At 41.7% G+C, this 24,380-nt stretch overlaps 1 protein-coding gene across 1 annotated transcript; it reads right to left on the reverse strand.

Annotated features, from left to right (window-relative positions):
- Positions 1-8,738: 8,738 nt before the first annotated feature.
- On the reverse strand, positions 8,739-16,740 carry LOC145394647 (uncharacterized). The gene is made up of 7 exons (XM_080268428.1): positions 16,698-16,740; positions 13,851-14,072; positions 13,064-13,222; positions 11,541-11,764; positions 11,060-11,197; positions 9,266-9,398; positions 8,739-8,827 (listed from the first exon to the last, which is right to left on the reverse strand). The coding sequence occupies exons 1-7, from the start codon at positions 16,738-16,740 to the stop codon at positions 8,739-8,741; spliced, it is 1,008 nt and encodes a 335-aa protein (XP_080124554.1).
- Between the last annotated feature and the right edge of the window lie 7,640 nt (positions 16,741-24,380).

Raw genomic sequence — 24,380 nt, forward strand, 5'->3', positions numbered from 1 at the left:
CACCCTGATTGAGTTGCGTGCGTGGTGTTTTTGCCAGTTGACACACAAGCCTCCTGGCACACGCATCACTGTCCAGTCCACTTACCACGCCCCAGTACGCGCCCTCACCCACGCCTACGACGCCATCAACAATATCCTGCACATAAAGAAAAAAAAAAATAATGAAAGAAAGAAAAGGATTTGGATTATTTTTTGAGGGGTAGATTACGCTATTTTCATTTAGTACTACAGTGGTAATACTAGCAATTTTAGTTTTATTATCATTATTATTTCTGTTTTCATTATTATTACAATCATCAGCAGCAATATTGTCACTATTATTATGAATGTGAAAATGATAACAATTATGATGATAATAACGACGATGATGATGACGACGACGACGATGATGATTATGGTGATGACCATGGGCCTCATCATAACCATACATACTACTGCATCACCACTAAACAATCACCATCACCCCTCCCTCTTTCGAACTTACCGCAGTGTCTCTACGTCCTCTGCGCCTGTAGTCCTCGAAGTGATTAGCAGGGACGATGTAGAAGGAAGGAGGTCCACCAGCCGCATAAAGTGGTTGGGCGTAAAATGGATCCTGTCGGAGGGAGGGAAACTGGGCGTAAAACGGATCCTGTTAGGGGAAACTGGGCGTAAAAAAGATCCTACTGGGGAAACTGGGCGTATAATGAATCCTGGTAGGGGAAACTGGGCGTAAAACGGATCCTATTAGGGAAACAGGGAGTAAAACGGATCCTGTTTCAACTTTATGCTTTAAGACAACACTAAACACAATCGGTCTTACACAATACTTTAGCTGTGAAGGGTTTAGTAGCTGTGTGATTAATGTTGAAAATAACTTACGAAATTATATGCTTGAGTGAATGTATGGAAAATTTGCTTGCGAAGTGTTTGGGAGTTGCATGAACAAAGATGAAAAGTATAATCCAGTGACCCTACATAGTACATCAGTTTGCTCGTCAGGTGCTTGGTAACGTATGAATGGAGATAAAACCATGAACAAGTAATCAAAAAAATAAATAAGTAAATATAAGAGGCGAGCTCTGTGAAGTTTGTGATTATAGTTCTTTTAACTATGAATTGTCCAAGTTTCCATCCATTTCCAGTTTATTTCCCGTAGCTCAATGACAATATTGACAGTACCATAGAAGCCCTTTCCATGGCACTTCTTCGTGACTAGGGTCATATTCTAGTATTAACCTCTTGCTATTTTCAGCATTCAAGGAGATATGATAATTTTTGGCCAAGTTAAAGTGAACAGATCATAATGTACCTGGTAGTAATCGTGGCCAGAGGTAGCCAAATCAGACAGTGATGAGCCCAAGGAATCCACACCTCCACCCAGACTCGACTTCAGCTTGGAGAGACCCACGTATTTCAGCACCTGAGGGAGGGATGAGAAACAATGGGGTGTTTTATGGAAACTAGATGGCTCCACTAAAAAGAGCCATGGTTCTTGATTTCTCTCTCTCTCTCTTTTTTTCCTAACTGCTCACTAACTACTCTCTAATTTTCTGGAATGCTCGTGTTACTGGATGGACCTTTTTATTTTTTTCTGAATTACTGTATATGAAGCTATGAGGCGCAACAGTATCATATTTTACTGAAGTAACAGCAGCGCTCTATATTTTATGCCTAATAAAGGACTGACATAATATTTTTGCTACAAGAAACAGCCATCAGACCTGACACCTCCACTATATCGTCATTCATTAACAGTTCCCTTATATTCAGCAAAACTGGGCTTCCTCATATATTTCGTTCAATTGCAGAAAAGTTAGGTGCTTATCCTAGCTAATGCAGTATCGTCATTGGCATAAATCTGATTCTGATAAATTTAGTCATATACCATCGCATTTTTCTAGGCTGAGCATACACACTTTAAGGCCAACTATTTTTTACAGTCATAACTTGTCTTGAACCCATACCTTAAGCGCAGCCAGCCCGCCCACTGTGGTGACGACGGGGAGGGCAGCAGCAGCCAGCCCTATGGTGCCCTCCGCCCTCTCCACCACAGCGGCCAACACCACAGCCACCGGAACAACCACAGCCACATTGACACGCATCCTGGGGAGAGTTAATGCTGAAAATTAGTGGTAATCATCATCATCATCATCATCATCATCCTGTAATTATTAGGCACCGACGAGGGGGTCTCATGATCATTAGGATATGCGGGCTTGTACATCACCAAACCATCTTCTTTCTTCGCAGTCTGTTTTACATATGATTGGCTAATATTTTCTACTGTACGTTATTTATGGGAAGTAGGCCCATATAAAGAGGGCCTCATCCATTACCCTAACCCCCTTTCCTATGAATACGAGATGGGGAGCTAGAAACAAGAAGAGAAAAGCGGAAAAGATGATGAACTATCGAGCAAAATAAGTGAAATGAGACACACATCAATTCGCCCATCAGTCAAGCCTTCAAAATTCTCGATTCACAGAAAATGAATTGCAGTGCTTATGAGGTGGGCCCATTTAATTTACGGTCAAGTTAAAAGGGGTGCAGTCCTAGTCATGCACATCATACATACTTCATTCATCCATTAATAAATTCGTCAGCTCTTTTGCTTTCTCTAATTCCATAACTCACTGTTACATACATTCACTTACATAAACCATACTTCATTGTTATACACGTTCACTTACATTATTCATCCATCTTCGTCTTGTCATCCCACGCCTCCTAGTACATCAAACTCACATATATCTTAGGCCTACCCTTGTCATTATCCTATTCGCATTACCTCCTCTCGAAATGCCAATAACAGCCAGGCACTCTCACCTACTAAAGAGATCAGCAGAATTCCTCACCCCGGATCTATTACAAATTTCTAGACTTTTATCATAATTATCTAGCCCATGCAGCCCACAAGCATTCCTCACCAACCCCATTTTTCATTTTTTAACTCTTGATTTTTGATATTCTTCTCAGTCCAAAGTTTTACACCCAACTGATAACAAAGGTACTTCTACATCCACATATAGTTTTCTTGCACCCACTGTTCTCAGACTTCTACTTCGAATAAAGGCAATCAAAGCACCAGCCACCTGACCACCTCTGAGTCACCTTGCTCTCCAGTTCTTTCACACACACACACACACACACACACACACACACACACACACGTTTGTTTTTCTTTTATAACACTGTACCGAGGTATTTTAAGCTCTTCCTCGACTTCTTTTCTTACTCCATTCACCAGTACAGAGTCACATTGTCTCCCCGAAACCATCATTTTCCCTTCTACTACCAGACCTTGTTACCGGCAGACATTTGTTATTATATACCAGAGAAAACTGATGTGCACTAAATGAATTGCCAAGGAAGAGGTCCAGAAAAACTCTTAAGCCCACAAGAACGCGATCCTTGGTGGCATTGTCTTAGGGGAGTACAATATCGTATTATATAAATTCTATATAGCCTATCCTACATTTGTTTACTACTTGGGTATCTTACAAAAATAAAGGTAAGGCAGCGTATGTGTGTGTGTGTGTGTGTGTGTGTGTGTGTGTGTGTGTGTGTGTGTGTGTGAATGCTTTTTTTCTGAACCGTGATTTTCTCAACTCCCGATATAAGGCTGACACTGTAACCGGGGAAGGAAGAAGATAAAAATTTTCGATTGGTACTTATCAGCTGTGCGATGATCAATAAGGCAGACGTCAAATTTTAGGTAATTCATAAGTTTCTTGTAGACTATAACCCTGAACCATCGATTGTATACCCAGGTCCCCAATTATCCTACTGAGAGACCTAGGAAAATGGGGGGAACAAACTGCCCTTAACAATCTAACAGAAGGAATCACTTTCACTTACGTATCAGTAGGTGTTTGTTGCAGAGGAGGAGAAGGACTGAGCGACCCATCAGAATTATAATACCTTATATACCCCTTTCCTGCCCAACCACAGGCACCCAAACTCTTTCCCTCACTCCCCACGTCCCCTGTTACCCTCTCCCCCTTCCTTTCCTCCTCCCTCCTCCTCTACCCCTCTCCTATCCTCTTTCCTCCTCCTCTCCACCTGTCCTTTCCTCCTTCCTCCTCCACTTCCCCTCCCCCTGTTCCTGTTCCTCCCTTGTCTCCTTCTACACCTCCCTCCCTGCCCTATCTCTCTCCAGTCAACCTCTCCTTCCCACCACTTTCCTTGTCCCCGTCCCTCCCTCCTCCCCTCTCCCGCTCTCTTCTCTTCTCCCTGTTCCTCTCATTTGCATCCTTCCACTTACTCCTCCCTGCTTCTCCCTCCTTTCCTTGTCTCCCCTCCTCTTCTTTTCTGTCTCTTCTTCCCCCTTCCCATCCCTTTTCTCATCTTGTCTTCCCTCTTCCACTTCTTTCTTCCTCTCTTTATTTATCACCTCGTTTCCCCTCCTCCATTTCTTTCGTCCTCCTGTCTTCTTCCTCTTCCCTCTTCCCTCCAATGTCTTCTTCTTTCACCTCTCTTCCCCTTCCCCAATCCTCTTGTTTTCCCCTTCCTCACCTTCTTCCATTATTCCTGACTCCTTTCCTCCCTCTCTCACTCTCATCATTTCCTATCCGCACCTCTACTTTCCCCCTCTCCCCCTCCATCTCTCGACGCACACACACACGCACACGCACACGCACCACACCCCATTATCCCTTCCTCCATAACCCTCGTCCCAGCCACAATCACTTTCACCTTAGTCTTGTAATCTCCTGCCCAGGTAAAAAGAAAAAATAAGTGTGTCTTTTTTTTTCGTGCAGGTGTTTTTTAACTGCTTTGGACTCTGGATTTTCCCCATTGGATTTTCCTTCGCTACCAGCATATAGAAATACCATGAGAGCAGGGGAAAGGTTAATTTTTTTTTTTTTTTGGGGGGGGGCGGTGCACTTTATGAATACACGCTAATGGCTCTTTCCTTCGCGATTATTGTAGTGGTAATAGAGAGGGGTCCTGCGGAAAATCATTACTATCTATTTTATCGGAAGTCAAATAATCAGACTGTTCACTGCCCCAGCCTAGGATCGAACTCACTTCCTTTCAAACAGCAGGCCACTTCTGTTACCACTCAGCCACTAAGTTTCTAGTCAGTAATATTCGGGACAGTTAGAAGGGTTGCTGTTTTGCTTTACTATACTACTCTTATTTTAACCTGACGAGGATTCTAACCCCTTTCAGCTCAGTTGACTGACATATGTGGTCGGAGTGGAGGGGCAGTTTCACTAGCAACCAAGGAGATTCATCCATACCTTATAAGTAAAGCTGATCGGATTTTATGTACCCACGAATTAGCACTGAAGTTGCGAGAGTGGATCAGTTCTATCATATATAAAAAACACAGACAATAGTAACCAAGGAGACGCATTCCAACCTCATAACTAAGACTGGATCTCACGTAACCACCAATTTAAGTTGCGAGAATGGCCCAGTTCCGTCAGGTGAAAACAGACTATTGCTTGAAATCCCCGAGGTGTAAAGGGATTATTGACCGCACCTGTACGAGGGAGAAGTTACCCAATTAGTGACCTGGTATTTCCTTCCATCGACTACCTGTACAACTTGCCTCTGGGTTTTCCTTGGTGGTGACATGCCTGAAGGGTTGAGAGAGAGAGAGAGAGAGAGAGAGAGAGAGAGGACGAAAGAAGGTGAGTACTAGTAACCAGTTCAGTGGAGAGAGAGAGAGAGAGAGAGAGAGAGAGAGAGAGAGAGAGAGAGAGAGGAAGCAAAAGAATGTGCGTATGAGACTAAAGAACTTCCGCCCGAAAGAGTTTCCCTATATTCCTCCTATATAAAAACAATAATAATAATAATAATAATAATAATAATAATAATCCTAGAGACTTGTCGAGCTAGGAAGGTTAGACATAGGCTAGGCTTCCTCAACCCTTTCAGGACAAGTAATGTTTCCTAAATAAAAAAAAAAATAGAAAAAAGCAAGAGTAAAATATAAATGAATTTCTCTTACTAAAGGAAATAAATGCACATGGTCAGAGAGAGAGAAAGCTGAGGATTTGAAGAAACAGAGGGAGAAAGCTGGATAGGGAAGAAGTGACCAGGGGAAGTGACAGGAAGGGGGTGGGAAGGGTGGGAGACGAATGGCGTAATGAGAGAGAGAGAGAGAGAGAGAGGGAGGGAGAGAGAGATTAGGCGAAAGCACATTAACTCTTCATTTCTCTTGGTAGGCCTATCTGACGAAAAAATGCGACTCTCTCTCTCTCTCTCTCTCTGGCCACTGCTCTCCTGCACTCACTACTTACATCTCCCAAATATATTAACCAGCAATATCCAAAAATAAATCGCCAAGGAAGAGGTATTGGGGGGATGGTTGGCAGCTTCCTTTCCTGACGATACGAGACTGTGTGAGTGAGAAGTAAAATAATCCTCTACATTTTACAGTGTCTATCAATTCTCACTATCAAAGCGAATTTAGGTTTATTTCTTATCAATACAGCACAACGGGGGATCTAGAAGGCTCTCATATTATCTGGCAGTAAACGATGAAAATATAAAGGAATTGTAATAGCATACCATAATATTTCCGTGCTCTATGATCCTTTGATGCCACAGAAAACGGCAAGTTGAATTTATGTACATTTGGCTTTTGTATATGTTCACTTTTTTTTAAATTGTAGTGTCGTGTTTCATTTCTGTGTCTCTAACTGTAGTCAATATGGTTATTTTTGCTCCATGTATGCATCAGTGTCTCCCTTTGATCTCATGTACCCTAAAATAAAAAGGCCTCCAGCGACAACGTTCCTCAGTGTTAGGGCTTGTACTGAATGGTAAATAATCTAAAGAAAAATAAATAAAACAACTCTTATACAGAACATAAACAACGTCCAAAGATATAACACTGTGTACTAGATCACCTTCATACTTAGGAACTAATTTCAATTGGCTCTGTTTAGGTATATTGAAAGACACGAGGGAGGGAAATGACTCGCAGGGAGGGCAGCCAGATGGTAGAAGACAGAATGGCGTGGTGATTTGTCTGTGGTCACCCCTTGTGAAATTAAGGTTCGGCGATAGATAGGTGGACAGATAGATAGATGAAGAGGCATATACGAGTACTTACCGCCTCGTCTGCCAGTGACTCCTTCACCACATCCACTGACCTCGACTCTTTTATAACTGCCGTAGAACAAGAGGCTACTGGGCGATCACTACGTATTGAGAGAGAGAGAGAGAGAGAGAGAGAGAGAGAGAGAGAGACCAACTAAAAATAGAAAAAGGGTAAGTGGACATAATGAATATATTTATCTAGTAATCGTTATTCACAAAGTAGCGTAAATGTAATAATAAATCACGAACAAGGATAATTGTCTCTGTTAACGGCTGGGAGATTAATTCGTACTGAAATATAAACAGTATATGAAAGAGACCTCGACATTGCCAGTTCAACTCCATCCATCCGACTGACACCCACTCACTCACTACCACTCATACTCTCACTGACTCACACTCACACACTCACTCACTCACACTCTCATACTCACTCCCACTCCCACTCACACATTTACTTCACTCGTTCCCACACACTCCTCTCCAACACTCCCTCCCTCCCACCAACACTCACAGCGTCGTCTTTACTGGCCTTGTTGGGTATCACATTTGCCAGTTCCAGCCTAATACAAACTCATATTATTACTCATATTTTTATTAACATCAAAGGTGCAAAATAACTTGTTCTGAAGCCTCTATCACCATTACATCAATAAAAAAATCAGATAAAACAGAAAATTTTTGACACGACACATATAATCAAATATTTTACTTCCATCACAATTGTTTTTTTCTTGGTAAATGGGACTCAGGGAGATAAGTGATAAAAATATATGCAAAAATATGGAGCTTTCTTTCCTGTATTTTTTACTTCGAAATATCACTTTAAGAAATACTGATGCCTGTCTTCCTTACAAGTCTCGAAGGATACTTTTAAAAAATTATAGTGGCATCTCGTCACACCTCCTCAGTGGATGCTGCGTGAAATATTGCCAGAGAGAGAGAGAGAGAGAGAGAGAGAGAGAGAGAGAGAGAGAATAAAAAATTAAGTAAATTGAAAGACATTACATTGCATCTTAATCTTAAAAAGGGAAGTAATTACATCGTCTTGAGTCTTAATTCTTGCTAAATCCTGACGTCTTAATTAAGCTCAAAAAAGACTCTCAGAATGGAGGGAAGAAGTGTAAGGTAGTCAGCATTAACCTTTTCACACTGAGGATGCATTTCTTCTTTTCTTCTGGGTACCATTAAATCATTTTCTTCAGCTTCCGGGAGACGTCTTGAAGTGAAGGGGTTAAGGAAGGCTGTGTCTAACCTCTTCAGTTTGTTTCCAAGGTAAACATTATTGCTTAGAAATATCAAGAGCAAAATCATCTTCATCATCATCACACCATCATCATCCAGACTTCCTTCTCCACCTCAATAATAATAATAATAATAATAATAATAATAATAATAATAACAAAGTGTTTAATTTTTTCACTATTATGGTCGCCTAAGCTAAATGAAATCCTGTGGTATAGATTGTTCACCTCAACTTGACTCAGATTTTCGTCCTTTTGCAGCCTGTTTCACGTAGCTCATTGGCAGAAAAGAAAAAAAAAATGCTACTGCTCTACGTCCCTTCCATAGCACTTCTTCGTGACTACAGTATCATATTCTAGTGTTAATCAACTGTTACAACCCAGCATTCAAGATTGAAAGATGGCAATTTTAGGCCGAGCTAAAATAAAAGGAGTATGGCAGCAGGAGGAGAACTACTGTAGGGAGCGGGCCAGCAGGAGTGACAGCAGCAGCACCAGCAGGGAGGGCAGCGACACAGACACACGGCCACCCTCGTTGATCACTGTTGGAGCAATGGTCTGACTGAATTGGCACTTTTGATGGAAGTCTATATATTGCTCTTCCCAATTCTCGTGTGCTGTGAACGGCTCAGTTAGCATCGCCAGCGACTATCCTGCACCATTTTCTATTTATCACATCCATTTTTTAACTCTTTACTGTCTGATTTTTCGTTCACTGATTGCATGGTTGACTAGTAACTTCTCGAAAACAGCTCCCCACATCAGCAGACTAAGCCGTCCTCCCAATACACAAGATAAAAGGGCGCAATATACTATCCCCGAGTGTAATCATTATTCACAAATGATTTTTTTTCCTCTTACAAAATGATCTGCGGTACTGTTAGTCAGAAGATTGTACTGTACTCTGAACAAACCAATGATAGCGAGGGGAAGGTGCACTCAACTTAGCCTAACTTAACCTAACTTAATCTGGAACCTACCACACTTCAGGTTTCCCAGGTTAGCGAGGGGAGGACGCCATTCGTAGGTGTTGTTGGGGCCCTCCTTACACTCGAACTCCAGAATGTCAACATCGCCGTCTGCGTGGTAGCCGTTCTCACATACCACCGACATCTGTATCGAAGAGAAGGAAATGAGAGTCACCCCACCGACAGCTGTATCGTAAACAGAGAGAGAGAGAGAGAGAGAGAGAGAGATTCATTACACTGCTCAGCTGCTTTGAACCTAGTGGACTGCAGACTGAATTTCCTCTTTTCCTTCAGTCCAACGCCCTACTCTCTGAGGCGGATGGGGTGCAGGGGGGTGGAGCTGAGAGGGCGTTTTTATAGCCTGGCAGTGAAACCGTCCGGCAATGCTCATAACAGTGCCATAAAATGAAGGTGTCTTTCTCCAGCAGCAGGTAAAAAACAAGAAATGATCGAAGAATGGGAAAAGAGGTATGGATGATAATAATAACGATGATGATGATAAGGTATGGTTGATGATGATGATGATGATAAGTAGGGTATGGATGATGATGATAATGATGATGATGATAAATAAGGTATGGATGATGATGATGATGATGATGATGATGATAATGATAATGGAAATAGGTGTGTAGCTGTGGTGAAATTAGCTTACCGTGCCTGGTGTGTGTTCCATTCGACATGTGTGATCCCCGCTCCAATACTCTTCAATCTGGTACTCGTCCAGGTGTATCTCTGGGCAGCCTCTTTTGGTCCCTGTGAACACAGTGATGAATACACACACACACACACACACACACACACACACACACACACACACACACAGAATAATTAGGGTGTAAACATTAAGCACCTAAATCAACATTCAGCATCAAGACTAACAACATCCATGGAACAGCAATAGGCCCGTATTCTCGTCGGTTAAGGAAGTTTCCTAACACCTTTGTCTAAGCGATTTATTTTGCTTATTAAGCCTTACTGTCCGTGTTACATAAATCCTCCTAACACATCCATACTCTGCTCTGATGACGTACAAAAGGACATTAACCACCCGTATCCAAACTAAAATCGCTAAGGAAAAGGTGTTAGGGAGCCTCCTTACCCGACGAGAATAAAAACCTGGTAAACGAATCCGAGTGTATTTTTAGTCTCTGATGATCATTTACTGACAACGTTTGTAAATAAATTGCTTAGAATTGGCTGTTTTCGCTTTATAAAAGGTGAGGGACTCTTAGCTCACTGATCCCAGACTGTGAGTAATTTTCACAGTTGGGGGCATCTTAAACCTAAATCAAAAATGTTCAGCGTACAGTGACGTGCGAAGTTTGACCCTGATCTATGACCTTGACCTCTGATTACTCTGCACGAAAATAGAATCACTTCCTTCAAAACCCCTACGCAGGGTATGTGTCCAGTTTAAATCCAAACTGCAGCATACATACATACACAGACACTAACTCTTCACAGTAACTATGCAATTTTCATCACCCTTCAAGTTCCTAGTCACCCTTCAGTTCCCAAGTCACCCTCCAAATCCCCAGCCACTTCCCAAGCCCCAGCAGTCACCCTCCAAGTCCCCAGCCACTTCCCAAACCCCAGCAGTCACCCTCCAAGTCCCCAGCCACTTCCCAAGCCCCAGCAGTCACCCTCCAAGTCCCCAGCCACTTCCCAAGCCCCAGCAGTCACCCTCCAAGTTCCCAGCCACTTTCCAAACCCCCGCAGTCACCCTCCAAGTGCCCAGCCACTTTCCAAGCCCTCGCAGTCACCCTCCAAGTCCCCAGTCACTTTCCAAGCCCCCATACTCACCCTCCAAGTCCCCCCGGTCTCATACTTACAAAGAGTGTTGTACTGAATTTCTGTGATCAAAATGATGAGAGTGCCGTCGCTCTTCGTCACCCCGATGCCAGATATGAATTTCGTGTCCGCTGGAGTGTCCTGATCGATCTGTTTCGGAAATTCATCATCATTATCATCATCATCATTATCATCATCATCATCATCATCATCATTATTATCATTATCTTTCTCACCTATCTTCATCGTCGTCGTTCTATTACCAATCTGCCATCATTATTATTATAACTAGTATCATTATTATCATCATTATCTTTCCCACCAAACATTATCATCCTTATTATCACCACCATCATCATAAAAAAAAAATGAGGCATAGACACAGAGGAAAGGACAAAATGAGATATGGTCGCATAGGACAGGGTCAAAAAAATCGACTGCACAGAATGAGGCCAGGGTACAACACCAAACCTCTAAACTAAGCGATGCTCACCTTGAAAACTCGGTCATTGTAATAATAAGCGACAGACCCGTTGGGATATACCGTTGTCTGCCACTCCTCCGCTGCCACCTCGTCGAAGTAGCCTCCCAGTGTGGCCGAGTACATCCCAGAACGAACGGTGGGCTTTGGGTATACAGCGTAGGACTTGAATGAACTCTTGTACTCACATTCCGAAGCTGAGCCGCCAGAGGAGTACACGTGGTTCGAGGTAGTGTCTGTTGGCGTGAGAGGGCTTGTGAATGGAAAGGTAAACAGGAAGATGAAGGAGGCTTTGTTCATGAATGGAGAGGTAAAGGGAAAGATGAAGGAGGCTTAAATTAACCTGTATCGACTAGTGTTCGGCCTTATTGTGCTCATGTGTTTACAGCTTCGAAAGACAGCCCCACAGACGTACAAGTTAAGAAAGCTGTGTCTGCTGCTGTGAGAGGGTGTACGTGAAATGTGAGGGGTAATCAGCATGCAAAATCAGTCCTACTCACTTTTAATTACTTTATTTTATTTATTGTTGCTGGTGGTTGTGGGTTGCATCTCTTGGCCTGAGAGGGTTTGTAAATGAAGAGCTAAAAGGATGAGAGAGGCTGGGACTGATGATAATTCCTGGGTCCAAATCTAGAGATTAATTTATAAATCCTCCTCAACATAAGTTGTGCTTGAGATTGCCTGCCTGTCTCATCATCATCGTCATCATCATCATCATCATTAACCATCCATCATCCATTATCTGTCATGCATCATCATCATCAGTCATCAGTCAATCATAAGTCATCATCAGTCATCCATCATCATCATCAGTCATCACCAATCATCCCGACCTCTTTCATCCCAATTATTGGATCAGATGAAGTAGCGTCCAGAGAGCAAGAATAATACTGACAGATGGAGGACTATCAGCATCATGGGAAGAACATGTCCAATTTAAAGTGAATATTAAAGTGGCATAATTGATCAGTAAAGAAAAGACAAATAGCTGAGAAAGAACCTTGTTTATCCTGCTAATTGACTGGGTGATTCATATATTCCAATTTCCAGTTTTGTGTGTTGTGGGGACTAATCAATCTGTCTTTTTGAGAAGTGAAGGCGTTTTGGCTGCTTCAAGATATTAGTAATGAGATATGCAGTCAATGAATAAAAATAGACGTATAAAACAGAAACAGATATATAAACAGAAAAGTTATATGAAGCAAAAAATTATGCAGGTTAAACACTGGTAAAGCTGAGTGAGCCGTTCCCGCAACACACAAACTGGATTGCCTAATACAGGATGGTCCGTAAACAGCCCTGCAGTTGAAACACCTGGTGGTATCTCATGTATTGCGGGGGCTGCTCAGTCTGCTGGTGTGGGCGTGGATGTCTTATTGGGAACATGAAGTGAATAAATGATGCAGGGCAGGCATTGATTCGCTGGCTGAAACCATCCCCTCAGCACTCGAAAATTTGCGAGGCAGGCTGGAAGAGGAACGTTATAAATGAGCCACCCTGTGACCCCCTGTATATATATATAACTCCAAACTGACCTATGATGAGCAGTTCCCATTGCTCGGCCTCTGCAGTGTCGCCATTGGTGAGGGTGACGCTGCAGGAGTAGTTGGCGTTCAGGTCATAGTGCAGCTCCGTCAGTTCCAGCGACCCCACATCCAACTCAATGTTTACTCGGCCCTCCAGCAACCCCGTGGCTGAAAGACACACACACACACACACACACACACACACACACACACACACACAAATGTATCATAAGACTCTGATAAGCTTTTACTGTGTATAAAATTGCTTGTATAACTATGGTAGGATTTTATTTATAAACCCTGCTAAGCTTAGATTGTGCATTAAATTGCCTGTAAAAATTATGCTGAGTCTGCATTTACTGACTCTGCTAGGCTTTGGCTGTGTCTACATTTGCTTGTATAATAATGCTAGGACTGTATTTATAAACGTTGGTAGGCTTAGATTGTGTATAAAATTCCTTGGAAAAATAATGCAGGGACTATTTACAGAATGCTGGAATTGTAATTACAGACTCGGCTAAGTTTAGGATGTGTAGAGAATTACTGGTATAATACTGTTGGGTCTGAAGGCTATTTATCAACTCTCCTAAACTGAGATTATATATGATATCACTTGTAGAATAAAATTTTCCTGTAATAATACTTTGCTACTCTCAAGTTGTGTATAAAATTAGTTGCATATACGTTTTCCTTCACTCACACAGCTACCAAACACTTCGCAGTGAAATTAGAATAAGTATTAAAGTGACATTTACCTACACACACGTATACATTACCAGTTCTACAGTATTCTCACCTATTGTATCCTCATTTGACCGCCACTGGAAGCTCCCAGCCTCCTTCCCATCCTTGAACAAGACCCAGGAGACGGTGTCCACCTCTTCACTCTCGTCTTCCAGCGTAACGGGACACTCTAGGGTGCTGTTTTCTGGCGAGGCCCCTAGTTGATAGGTGATATAGCGCTTGTTGTGGGCCAGACGCACGGGCCCTACCAGAACACCTGAACACACACTCACTGCTTGGGGAGATAACGAGGAAGGAAGATTAGGAGAAATGCATATTGACTACACTTGGGTTAATTAAGGAGACAGTAGGTGACGTAGTGTTTCATTTAGGACATCCGCAGCTCTATCTTCCCCACCAGAATCCCAGAACACTCCCTCCCTCCTGAAGGGGATGTGATGAAGACGGAAGAGCAATGTCTTTAAAAGGACATGGACGTCATTAAGGAAGACATTTACTAATTAGGTGTTTTTCATGGACCAACCTGAACACACACACACACACACACACACACACACACACACACACACACACACACACACACACACACACACACACACACACACACACAAGTGAAACAGTACACGAGCACCCCTACTCTCAGTTATAAAAAAAAAGCGACATCCAGGAGCTGAATGTGTAAACCCTACGGAAACAGCATGACCAAAAGTAACAGTGTGAAATGTTCAAGTTGAATGTGTTATCAGTGACTCTCTCTAACGTTCATCCCGGTATCACGTTATCTTATCAGCCCACCACTGAGGCCGGTTCAAGAACACTGGCGCCAAGCAGCCAAGATGAAGAGGATTTGTGATGAATGAGTATCGACTGCACGAGAGTTTTGGCAATCAGCACTTACCAGCTCGCAGCCTTCCCCTAGAATACGACAAGCAACAATCAAATTTACATCCAGGTCCCTAATTGAGCTGCAGTCCTAAGATGAATAACATTGTCAGAAAATAACATGGCGAGAAAAAAAGAAAAAAAAAGAAAAAGAAAGGCCAAGGGCTCAGTGGGATGCGATGTAAAGCAAGTGGTTTATCTGGCAGCTTCTCCCTGAGGTATCTCTGTCTTAACGACATTTTCTTGGTAACAACAACAACAACAACAACAACACAACAACAACAACAACAACAACAATAATAATAATAATAATAATAATAATAATAATAATAATAATAATAATAATGATGATGATGATGATAACATACCCCCACCCACTCACCCCCCATATATATATATATATATATATATATATATATATATATATATATACAGTATATATATACTCGTATATATTGGGTAATCCTTACTATGCTTCATGTTATTAGTTGTAGTAGTTAATTTCACTAAATGAATCCTATAAAGAAAATTTTTCTATGTAATTACTGTGTAAACATGCAGCAGGTGGTTCGAGCGGCAATGTGTAAGAAGGATTACCATTTACCAATTTTAGGGACGTTAAATCGAGAGAAAGTGAAACACTTCATTTCAAAGTTCGCTAATGCATCAACCGGGAGAGATTAGTTTAACCTGGTTTCCGCTTCGTTTACATCTCATCCGAACCGCCTCCTTATAGTGCTTACAGTGATTGACTTTAGCACTTACTAGTGAACTCTTAATAATCCCATTGTTCCATATAATTATTATATATGTAATAATGTGTGTGAATTAGGTGACGACCCTAAGACAGTGCCATTGTTGGGACCTGAAGCATATGGTTGGATACGAGAACTACTTGAGATGACAACGCCGCTCTACACCACATCTCGTAAGTTCTAATTTTATTATTATTTTATTTGTGCTAATTTGTTAATGGTCACTGATGTTTTTTAAGTTAAAGGTTTGATCATATGCAGTCGCGTATCGACTCATGGCAAACAAAATAAAATGTAAGCAAGTTTATGTTATGGTTTATCCATAACCATAGCATGCAGCTCAGTACCTAAGTTCTACATACATAAATACGAAATTTACTCAGTCTATAAACTGTGTCGTGCAAAGGTTGATAGGTAATTTCACACACCTTTCTACTTTTTGAATTACGGTAGCCTATATAGTTCAGTTATTTACAAAATTCACCTTAACCCTTTAGCTCCCAGAGTTCCTGTGCGAGGGATTTTGCTGGAAGGGTACTAAACGTACCGCCCTCCGCCCATCGGCTCACAGTCGCGAAGCTCGTAGGTCCCTACCCCGAGGTTCCCTTCTTTATTAGGTTTTTAAATTGCCCAGCTCCGGCCTATATTGAAGACACTGGGCCCAAAAGGGCTAAAATTCCCGTCAGCTTAGTCCTTCGAATATTTATATTAAAACCATTTTTAATTTTTTTCTGGGGTAAATTTTCTCATGTCGGGAAATATCTGGGACTTGACCACTTAGATATATCAGGATTATGCACATGGTGTCGAGGATAAATGTGGAAAGGATAATAGAATGAAGCAGTGTCTTTTTCTGCCACTGGAATATAGGGAATAAGCTATAGTATGAAGACGTGTTTAGCCAAGTTAAGGTGGACGAACTATATAAAGTGAAAATGAATTTGGTAGGCTGGGCACAATTCTGTCATCCCCGTAACACATGCAACCGCCTCTAGATCCTACAAAACTTCGGGAATAGTTTTATCGACATTATTAGCACAACTGATTTCTAGAACCGTGAGTTTTTTTGTTTTCTTTATCAGGAGCACCGTGATCGGGGACTAGGCTACTTAGTTCAGATATTTAAGGTAAGGATGATCGGTCGCTCTTCCCTGAAAGGCGCTATGTGGACAATAAACCCCAGCCATCCCTCTGATTTGAACTCCTTATCGACCACATCAGACTGAGCACCTAAAATAAGAACAAATAAATACTGCACTCACCTATGGCAGCCAAGAGGGCGAGGGTGGCGGCGGAAAATCTCATCATGAATTAATTGATCCCTCGGACGGCTCTTGCGAGAAATTAAATCACGAGCACCTAATATTATTATGTGACAAGATGGGGGATTGTCTACCTCAGCAATGACCACATATAAATTTGTTTGAAAGTGAGGTGAATGGAAAGAGGGGAGGGAGATCGAGAAAGGGATGAAATAATGTGGGAAAGTATGCAAGGAAACCCACGAATGTACAGTATGAAAGGAGCACGACTGAGAGGAGAAGGAAAGAGAGTCCCAGAACGAGATGGAAAGATGAGGTGGGGGAGTATGTAAGGGAAGATGCTGTGTGTGTCGAAGGAAGAGGGCTCGTCAGGGAATAGGGACAGTATTGCCTAGAGGTCCTTTTGCCGAAACCACCACGTCTTCACAAGTACAGGTCACAAAATGTCGCTCACTCCCTCTCTCTCCCTCTCCCGTCCGGCATCAGACTGCTGGCTACCTCTGTTATCACGTAGAGTATGGTGGCAGGGCGGGGGATAGTGTTATCAGCCCATTAGTCAGAGAGATGAGATAACAGGATTGACAGAACCAACTCAGCCAATGTCAAGCATCACGAAAAGATAAAGTGAATTCCCCAGCCCCCATACGACAGATCCTTTTTTCATATTGAGTGGGTAGGGTCAGGGTCAGCATTTTTTCTGAAGAAATTATAGTATACAGTATTTGTCAAGGGCGGGGCGAATTCCAGATGACTGTAACAACAGGGTGGGTCACTAATTTGCTTTCCCTCTTATCAGCTCAAACAAAGGTCTCTTATCAGGGTTATCAGTGGCAAGACAAGGATGTGAGCAATAGTAACGAGTGAACCAAGCGTGTGACTGAATTATATCCTGTTTGATTTCATCTGACGGAACTAGGCAACGCGTAAATTGAATGCTGAGACTGAACTACGTGAAATAAACTGAAAAAGGACGAGAATCGTGGCCAAGTTAACGTGAAAAACTTACAGGCGGAGATTTTCGTGCCGATAATTCACATACCCCAGCGGCAGAATTATACGATACTGCGGTTCTGCATCACTTCCAGAACACTTATTCGTGACTAGCATCATACTTTTGCTTTATTTTCTTGTTACAGTTCCACACCTAAAACAGAGAGACAGCGATTATAGGCCAAGTTGAAGTAGACAGAGGATAGTGGACTGGAGGGGAGGGTGGATTATAGGTAGGGGGAAGGTAGGGTTACTATACTCTTTCCATTTTATCTTGGCCAAAAATTACCATCTCCCCATCCTGAATGTTGAGCTGTGGCCATATACTAACACCAGAAAACTCACTAGTTACGAAGAAGTGCTACTTAACGGATGAAGAATCGTAACATTACCTTTTTCTGCCACTGACCTACTGTATGTGAAATAAGCTGCAAAAGGACGAGAATCCGGGTCTTCAAAGTAAACGTTAGGTATGTTACCCTCTTAACACTACCATTTTCTTTTAGTGCCTCCCGACCGTTTTCTATGGATCTCACAGAATTTTGCTGAATCCTTGAAATCTTACAGAATTTCGCTACGAGTATTCTCTCTTTCTCTCTCTCTCTCTCTCTCTCTCTCTCTCTCTCTCTCTCTCTCTCTCTCTCTCTCTTCGGAGGCGCTGTTCCAAATACAGTCGTTCTGAGGTATGAATCCCTTCCATTCAGTGATGTATTTTGCAACTTATTCTTTGCCACCCTCAGACAATTTTATCCTTCGAGAGCACCATAGTAATGTTGGAGTCAATGAAAGCTATATCTAACTCCCTTCTATTTCTTCTTTATCTCACCCCTCCAGTCCTAAAAGCCTCTCCTAAGCTGAATAATCTCGTCCAGACATAGCACGTCACCAAAATAGATAAAACGACATTGAATAGAAGGGGTCTAAATCATTCACTTCTTCATTTCTTTATCCCCCTTTTGAAGTTATCGATATCACAAACTTCAAACTTTTCCCCTTCAAGCATCACAGCCATTCATTTAGCAGGGTTAACTTTCAGCTTCCTTCTCTTACATTCATTGTCAGATTCACTCACCATTTTCTGAAGCTGCAAATTTACTCACCGTTTTCTGAAGTTGCAAGTTCACTCATCACCTTCGGACGTTGCAAATACACTTACCACCTTCTGAAGTTGCAAATTCACTCTGCACCATCTGAAGTTGCTACTCCACCAACACAGCATCATCAGCAAACAGGAACATCAACTCCTTCAGCTTGGCGATTTATTTTTTTTATTAGGCATGTCAACTTCTTCAGCTTAGCATCATATTTTGGCATTACGTTACTACTATCTATGCACTGTTTTACGTAGTATACATAAGGCTTTCTAAACTCGAAGCCATAGACACAGCCTCATTCAATCCTTTCGCCTCCACAGATCCTTCCAAAATAACTGGAAAAGTCTTAAGCATGAAAGAATGCTACTTGAAAATACATCTTAGTGTTAAAGAAAGTAAGATTTCCTTTCCTTTTTTTTTTTTTAAATCTATTTCTTCTGCTTCTCTTTGTCTTCCAGTTTTTTTTCTAAGCTTTTGTTTTAGTCATCCCTCCATGTTCATTATACTCCCAATGCTCTCAGTTCATCTTCACTTCTACCTTAACAAACAGGCCTACAAAGAAGGTCCGTATTATCGTGAGTAAAGATAGCTCCCTAGCACCTCTTCCTTAGCGATTTGTTTCAGGACACGGCCGGTTAATATCAAGTTGTATGTCATTTATGCTGAGTATGGTGGTATTTGAATGATTTAAAGGACACAGAGGAGGATAGTAAGGAGTAATAAACAAAATAAATCGCTCAGGAAGAGGTGGTAGGGAGCTTCCTTGCCAGATGAGAATAGAGGGCAAAGTGAACCCTTGACCCTTTAGACCGATGACGTATTTGCTACTGGATATTTATTTATTTATTTATTTATTTATTTTTATTTATTTATTTATTTGTTCTATTTTTTATTGATCACTTTTATCTTTTTCTTTTTTTTTTTCTTTGGGGGGGGGGAGGCTTTGAAATTATACCTACCAGTGAGAGGCTAATGGTGAGTCGTGTTTGCCTCTCCATTTCGTAAAGATTTTCGTAACCTAACCAAAATCATGTGTAGGTAGCAAGAAAAATAAGAAAATAATACCTCCTCATACTGATGGGGTTAAAGACAAATTATTATAAGAAGGAGACGGGTGAAAGTGAAATCATCAAAAATACCTCAAATTCTCAGTTCATAATTCTCAGTTCAAATTATCAGTTCAAATTCTCAGTTCAAAATTTTCAGTTCAGATTCTCAGTCCCAATGTCCATATCAAGTCAAAGAAGAGTGATTTTTTTTTTTTTTAAATAAAGGTCAATGACAGTAACGGTTTATGATAAAAATACCTTTTACTTACCATAATATTTGACATATCTACATGTTTGAAACCATAAAAATAAAGAAGGTACAGAACGCCAACTGATTTCCTGTTAATGCCTCAGATACTTATCAGAACGGTACACTGGTCACGGGTGTGGTAATGCGTATTTGTGGATATGTGCTTGTACCTGTGTGTGTGTGTGTGTGTGTGTGTGTGTGTGTGTGTGTGTGTGTGTGTGTGTGTGTGTGTGTGTGAATACAAATACAGTGAACTTCTGTTTGTACAAAACACCTGTTATTAGAGAAAAAAATCAAATTTTTACAAACTAGAAACGAAGTAAATAAAATCTTAATTTTATTACTCAATCAAAAACAGTGGGTATTCTATGCAGATTAGAAAAATAAGGAATGTCTATGGATATTCTCTTTGACCGCAGCTGTGATGCCAGAGAACCGTATTTTTATTGCTGTCATTTCTTTGACCACCATTTTGAATGTAATCAGATATTCATCCTAGAATATGCAGGACAGTGAATCACAGTGGTTATTAGCTAATGTCTATTAGGTTTCATCTCTTATATTCCTGATAAGATACTCTCGATAAAGTAATATCCCAGTTATCCTAAAACATCATTAGCAGTAAGGAACACGGCCTCAACTTATTCATTAAAAATTGAAGTTTTAAGTATACTCCTGTATACTCGTGTGCAGGTAGAGCAGTGTTTCATTTTCATTTGTATTATCCACGATCAAAGGAAAACATAGACACAACAAGGCAATTTCCATACGATGAAGGCCATATTGATGCTGAACCTGTCACTATTTCAGAAAAACTGTTGCCAGATGTACAGATTTTGGCGTTAGTATAAATTTTTTCAGAAGACTGTGTGGTCAAGATAGGGATGTGATGGGTTTCAGAGACAGGCTTGAAAATAACATGTTTGTGTGTGGTGGACTGTAGTGTGAATGCATTTATACAGATAGATTGATAAATGAACAGATAAATAGATAGATAGGTAGGTAGATATACAGATAGACAAAGAGAAAGACAGATTGACTGATTGATTGGCTGATTGACTGAAGGAGAAAAGATAGATATATAGGTAGTGGTTGATATAAACAGTGATTGATTGATCAAGTAATTGACTGATTGATTGATTGATTGATTGAGAGAGAGAGAGACAGACAGACAGACAGACAGACAGACAGAGAAATTAATATATACTTAAAAAGAGATGTGTGGTTCCATTACGTCCCTATTCATCCACTTCACAAGAATTTAAGCTGGTACACAGAAGACAAAAATACGTATTCTGACCCGAGAACCATACTGTAGATCTTCCTACCTAATATTCCAACAGGGGCTTTGGATTTAATGATGGCATAGGCTGTTCTTTCTGATATTGGATAGCATACGTATTTAGCATGCTTGTGATTCAGTGTAATTCTTTTCCCTGTACATGCATAAGATAGAGTAGTGATAGCCAGGTAGTTTAGATCTCTCAGCACCGTATTCACCGTATGGTCTTGTGATACCATATTTAATCTACTACAAATATAGTTAACACCGTGCTGAAGAGACGTGGCATTTACACTCTCAGCCTGTCTGTGTATGTAGAATGAGTGATGGGATAAATGTGATCTATTTTTGTACAGTTCTGATTAAGTAGAAGAGCAACACGGCAGAAATTGCCACACATGGCTATTGAACAGGATCACATGTACATCCCCACTTACCACTGTGCTTTGTGATCACTAGTATAAATCCTCTCATACAGTGTGCTGGACAATTTTTAACATGGGAACACTGTATTTTGCGTGTTCTTCCTCGTATAAACTGATGAATTTTTCCTCCCATTATTTTATTGTACTCGCAAAAGGCAAGTTGTCATTTAATGCTGAAGACAAAGACTGATACACACTTGTTCATGATATGAGCAGGAATAACAAGACGTAGTACAGATAGTTGTGTATGAACTTGAGCTTTGCTGAATTATATAGTAGCTATAATTTTTAGGTTGTCTCAGGTATACAACATTCACTGTAGGAGACACTGTCTGACATAATCACATTTTATTAACATGACAGCTTTGAATACTCTGAGACACTGCTCCATTCCTGGTATGAGGTCCTACACTAGACATGTTGGCAAGTTGTTCATTGGTCGTTAAGCTACACAAATATAACAAGAGGCTAGGAACCTGCCCTGCTCCCCCTCTCCCAGGCCTGTCATAGACTTTCCCTGTCATGTGCAAGTGGCAGGTGTTTAGAGACGTATTCATATATTGCTTTTCAGGGTCTAATTTCATGAGATATGATGAAAAACATACAGGGTGATCCACATATTGTGTTCTCATTGTCTCTTACCTGGTAAGTTCTCGTATGTTGTGGGAACGGCTGAGTAGTATAACCGACGTTTACCTTTCATTGTTTTCTACTCTAATCCATTTTATGTTTTATAACATTTTACAACTCCCGTCACCTTTATCATTATTTTTCGTGTCTGCTTTCCTCTCCTCCTTTCGTCTTTCATCCTTCCTGTCACTTTTTAATTACTTTTCGTTCCACTTCATGTGGCTAATGATTTCCTGTAACTCAGGAAACCGTTTATCACGTTGAATGTTAACCATATAACGAAATAACTGAGTGATGCTCAGCTTACTATAGTGCTCCTGTTAACTAGGTGGAGAGACGCAAATGCGGTGTCCATCCAGGAACCCAAGCTCCACACTAGTCCCTACGCCTTACTGTTGCGAGGCGTTTTCTGCCGCAAGGGAACATTGGTTCACTGCACGGGACGGCCCTGCAAGGGCGAATGCTTGCATGTAGATGATGGGTCTGCTCGACCCAACAGACCGGAATTACACAACAAAAGTACTGTATTTTTCCACGTCATCTGACTGCATGGTTGTTAATTTATGTCATTAGGCAGCCAAAACGTCTGCTCTCCTCCAACCAACATTATGCCGTCCTCGCAACACACAAGACACCTCCAGGCCTGAGCCACAATATAAGGACCGTCCTATATTTCAGACTGTTCAGTGAGAAGAATAATGCATTTGATAATAGTTCTGAGGAAGGAGCAGGACAGTCAGTGACGTTCTGATAGTGACGGCGACCCTCAGGAGATGTGACTGACTAGACTGGGTGAGGGTCGGCCAGGGTGGATACAGGCATCAACGGGGCATATGGCCCAGCCGTGCCCGTGAGCAACATCAGTACCCGGGCGGGGGCGGGGACAAGAGGGACGGGGATGGGGACTAGGGTGGAGGCGGGGCAGCAGCAAGAGGGATGGAGATGTGGGCAAGGGCGGATGTAAGATTGGCGGGGATGGGGACAAGGGAAAGAGGGATGGGGCATGTAGAAAGGGATGATGCAGGAGGGGTTGGGGCGGGGTCAAGATTGGCGTTGTAGGGAACGATGGCAAGGAGTAATGGAGGGCACAGGGGGGGCGGGAGTGGGGGCAGGATTGGAGGGGGTGAAGGTAAGGGCAGGGGCAAGATTGGCGGGGTTGTGGGTGTGTGGTGCCGGCCCATTACACGTGGCAATGGACTGCACCTGACTGCCCCACGTGTGTTGTATTGCTCACTGTTGTGTTCTGCCCTTGGTGTCAAGGCTGCGTAAGTTAGCCTATTGAGCACGGGGATGTGTTCAATTTATCCGTGCCATTACATGGCGACTTTATTCAACTTATGAAAGCCTTTTCACACTGGAGGGATTAGATACAGTATTAATAAATCCTCTCAGTATGGCAAGCCTTTCCTAAGTTTAATAAAATCGTCTGTCAGCAGTAAGATTAAACTGGGAAGGACGTCACCCGATTTCAAAGTGTATTCAACATCCAGTTTATGACCACCTCACTCTCGTAACTTAAATTTTCGTTTGCAGGAAGCTCCTTGGTCCTCTTGCACAATAAATCATGCGTGCAACAGAAAGCTGATCACAAGTGTCTCTGTGTATCTCTGTTCTGGCTTTTGACAGTATGATGGTAGGGCAGCCTCGGACCAGGCAGTACACACACACATCAAACACTGTATTCTCGTCAGTTTAGGAGTCTTATAAACACCTCTTCTTAGGCAAGATATTTCTACAATTGGTGGGTGTGTCAGTACTTCCTTTCATGCCGTTTTTGCGGTTAATGTGGATTATTAAAATACTAAATAGCATACAAGGTACCCATAAGGTGTTATGTGACAAATATATCTACAAGAAAGAGGTGGCAGAATGCCTCCCAACCTCACAAGAATACAGACGTGAGTGAGCAAATTAGCCTCCAGACACACAGCAGTGGCTCAGTCGGCCCTGTGGCTGTGTTGTG

The sequence above is a fragment of the Coenobita brevimanus genome, chromosome 28, assembly GCF_032717465.1.
Source record: "Coenobita brevimanus isolate Jiangsu-jjx chromosome 28, ASM3271746v2, whole genome shotgun sequence".
Lineage (NCBI taxonomy): Eukaryota > Metazoa > Arthropoda > Malacostraca > Decapoda > Coenobitidae > Coenobita > Coenobita brevimanus.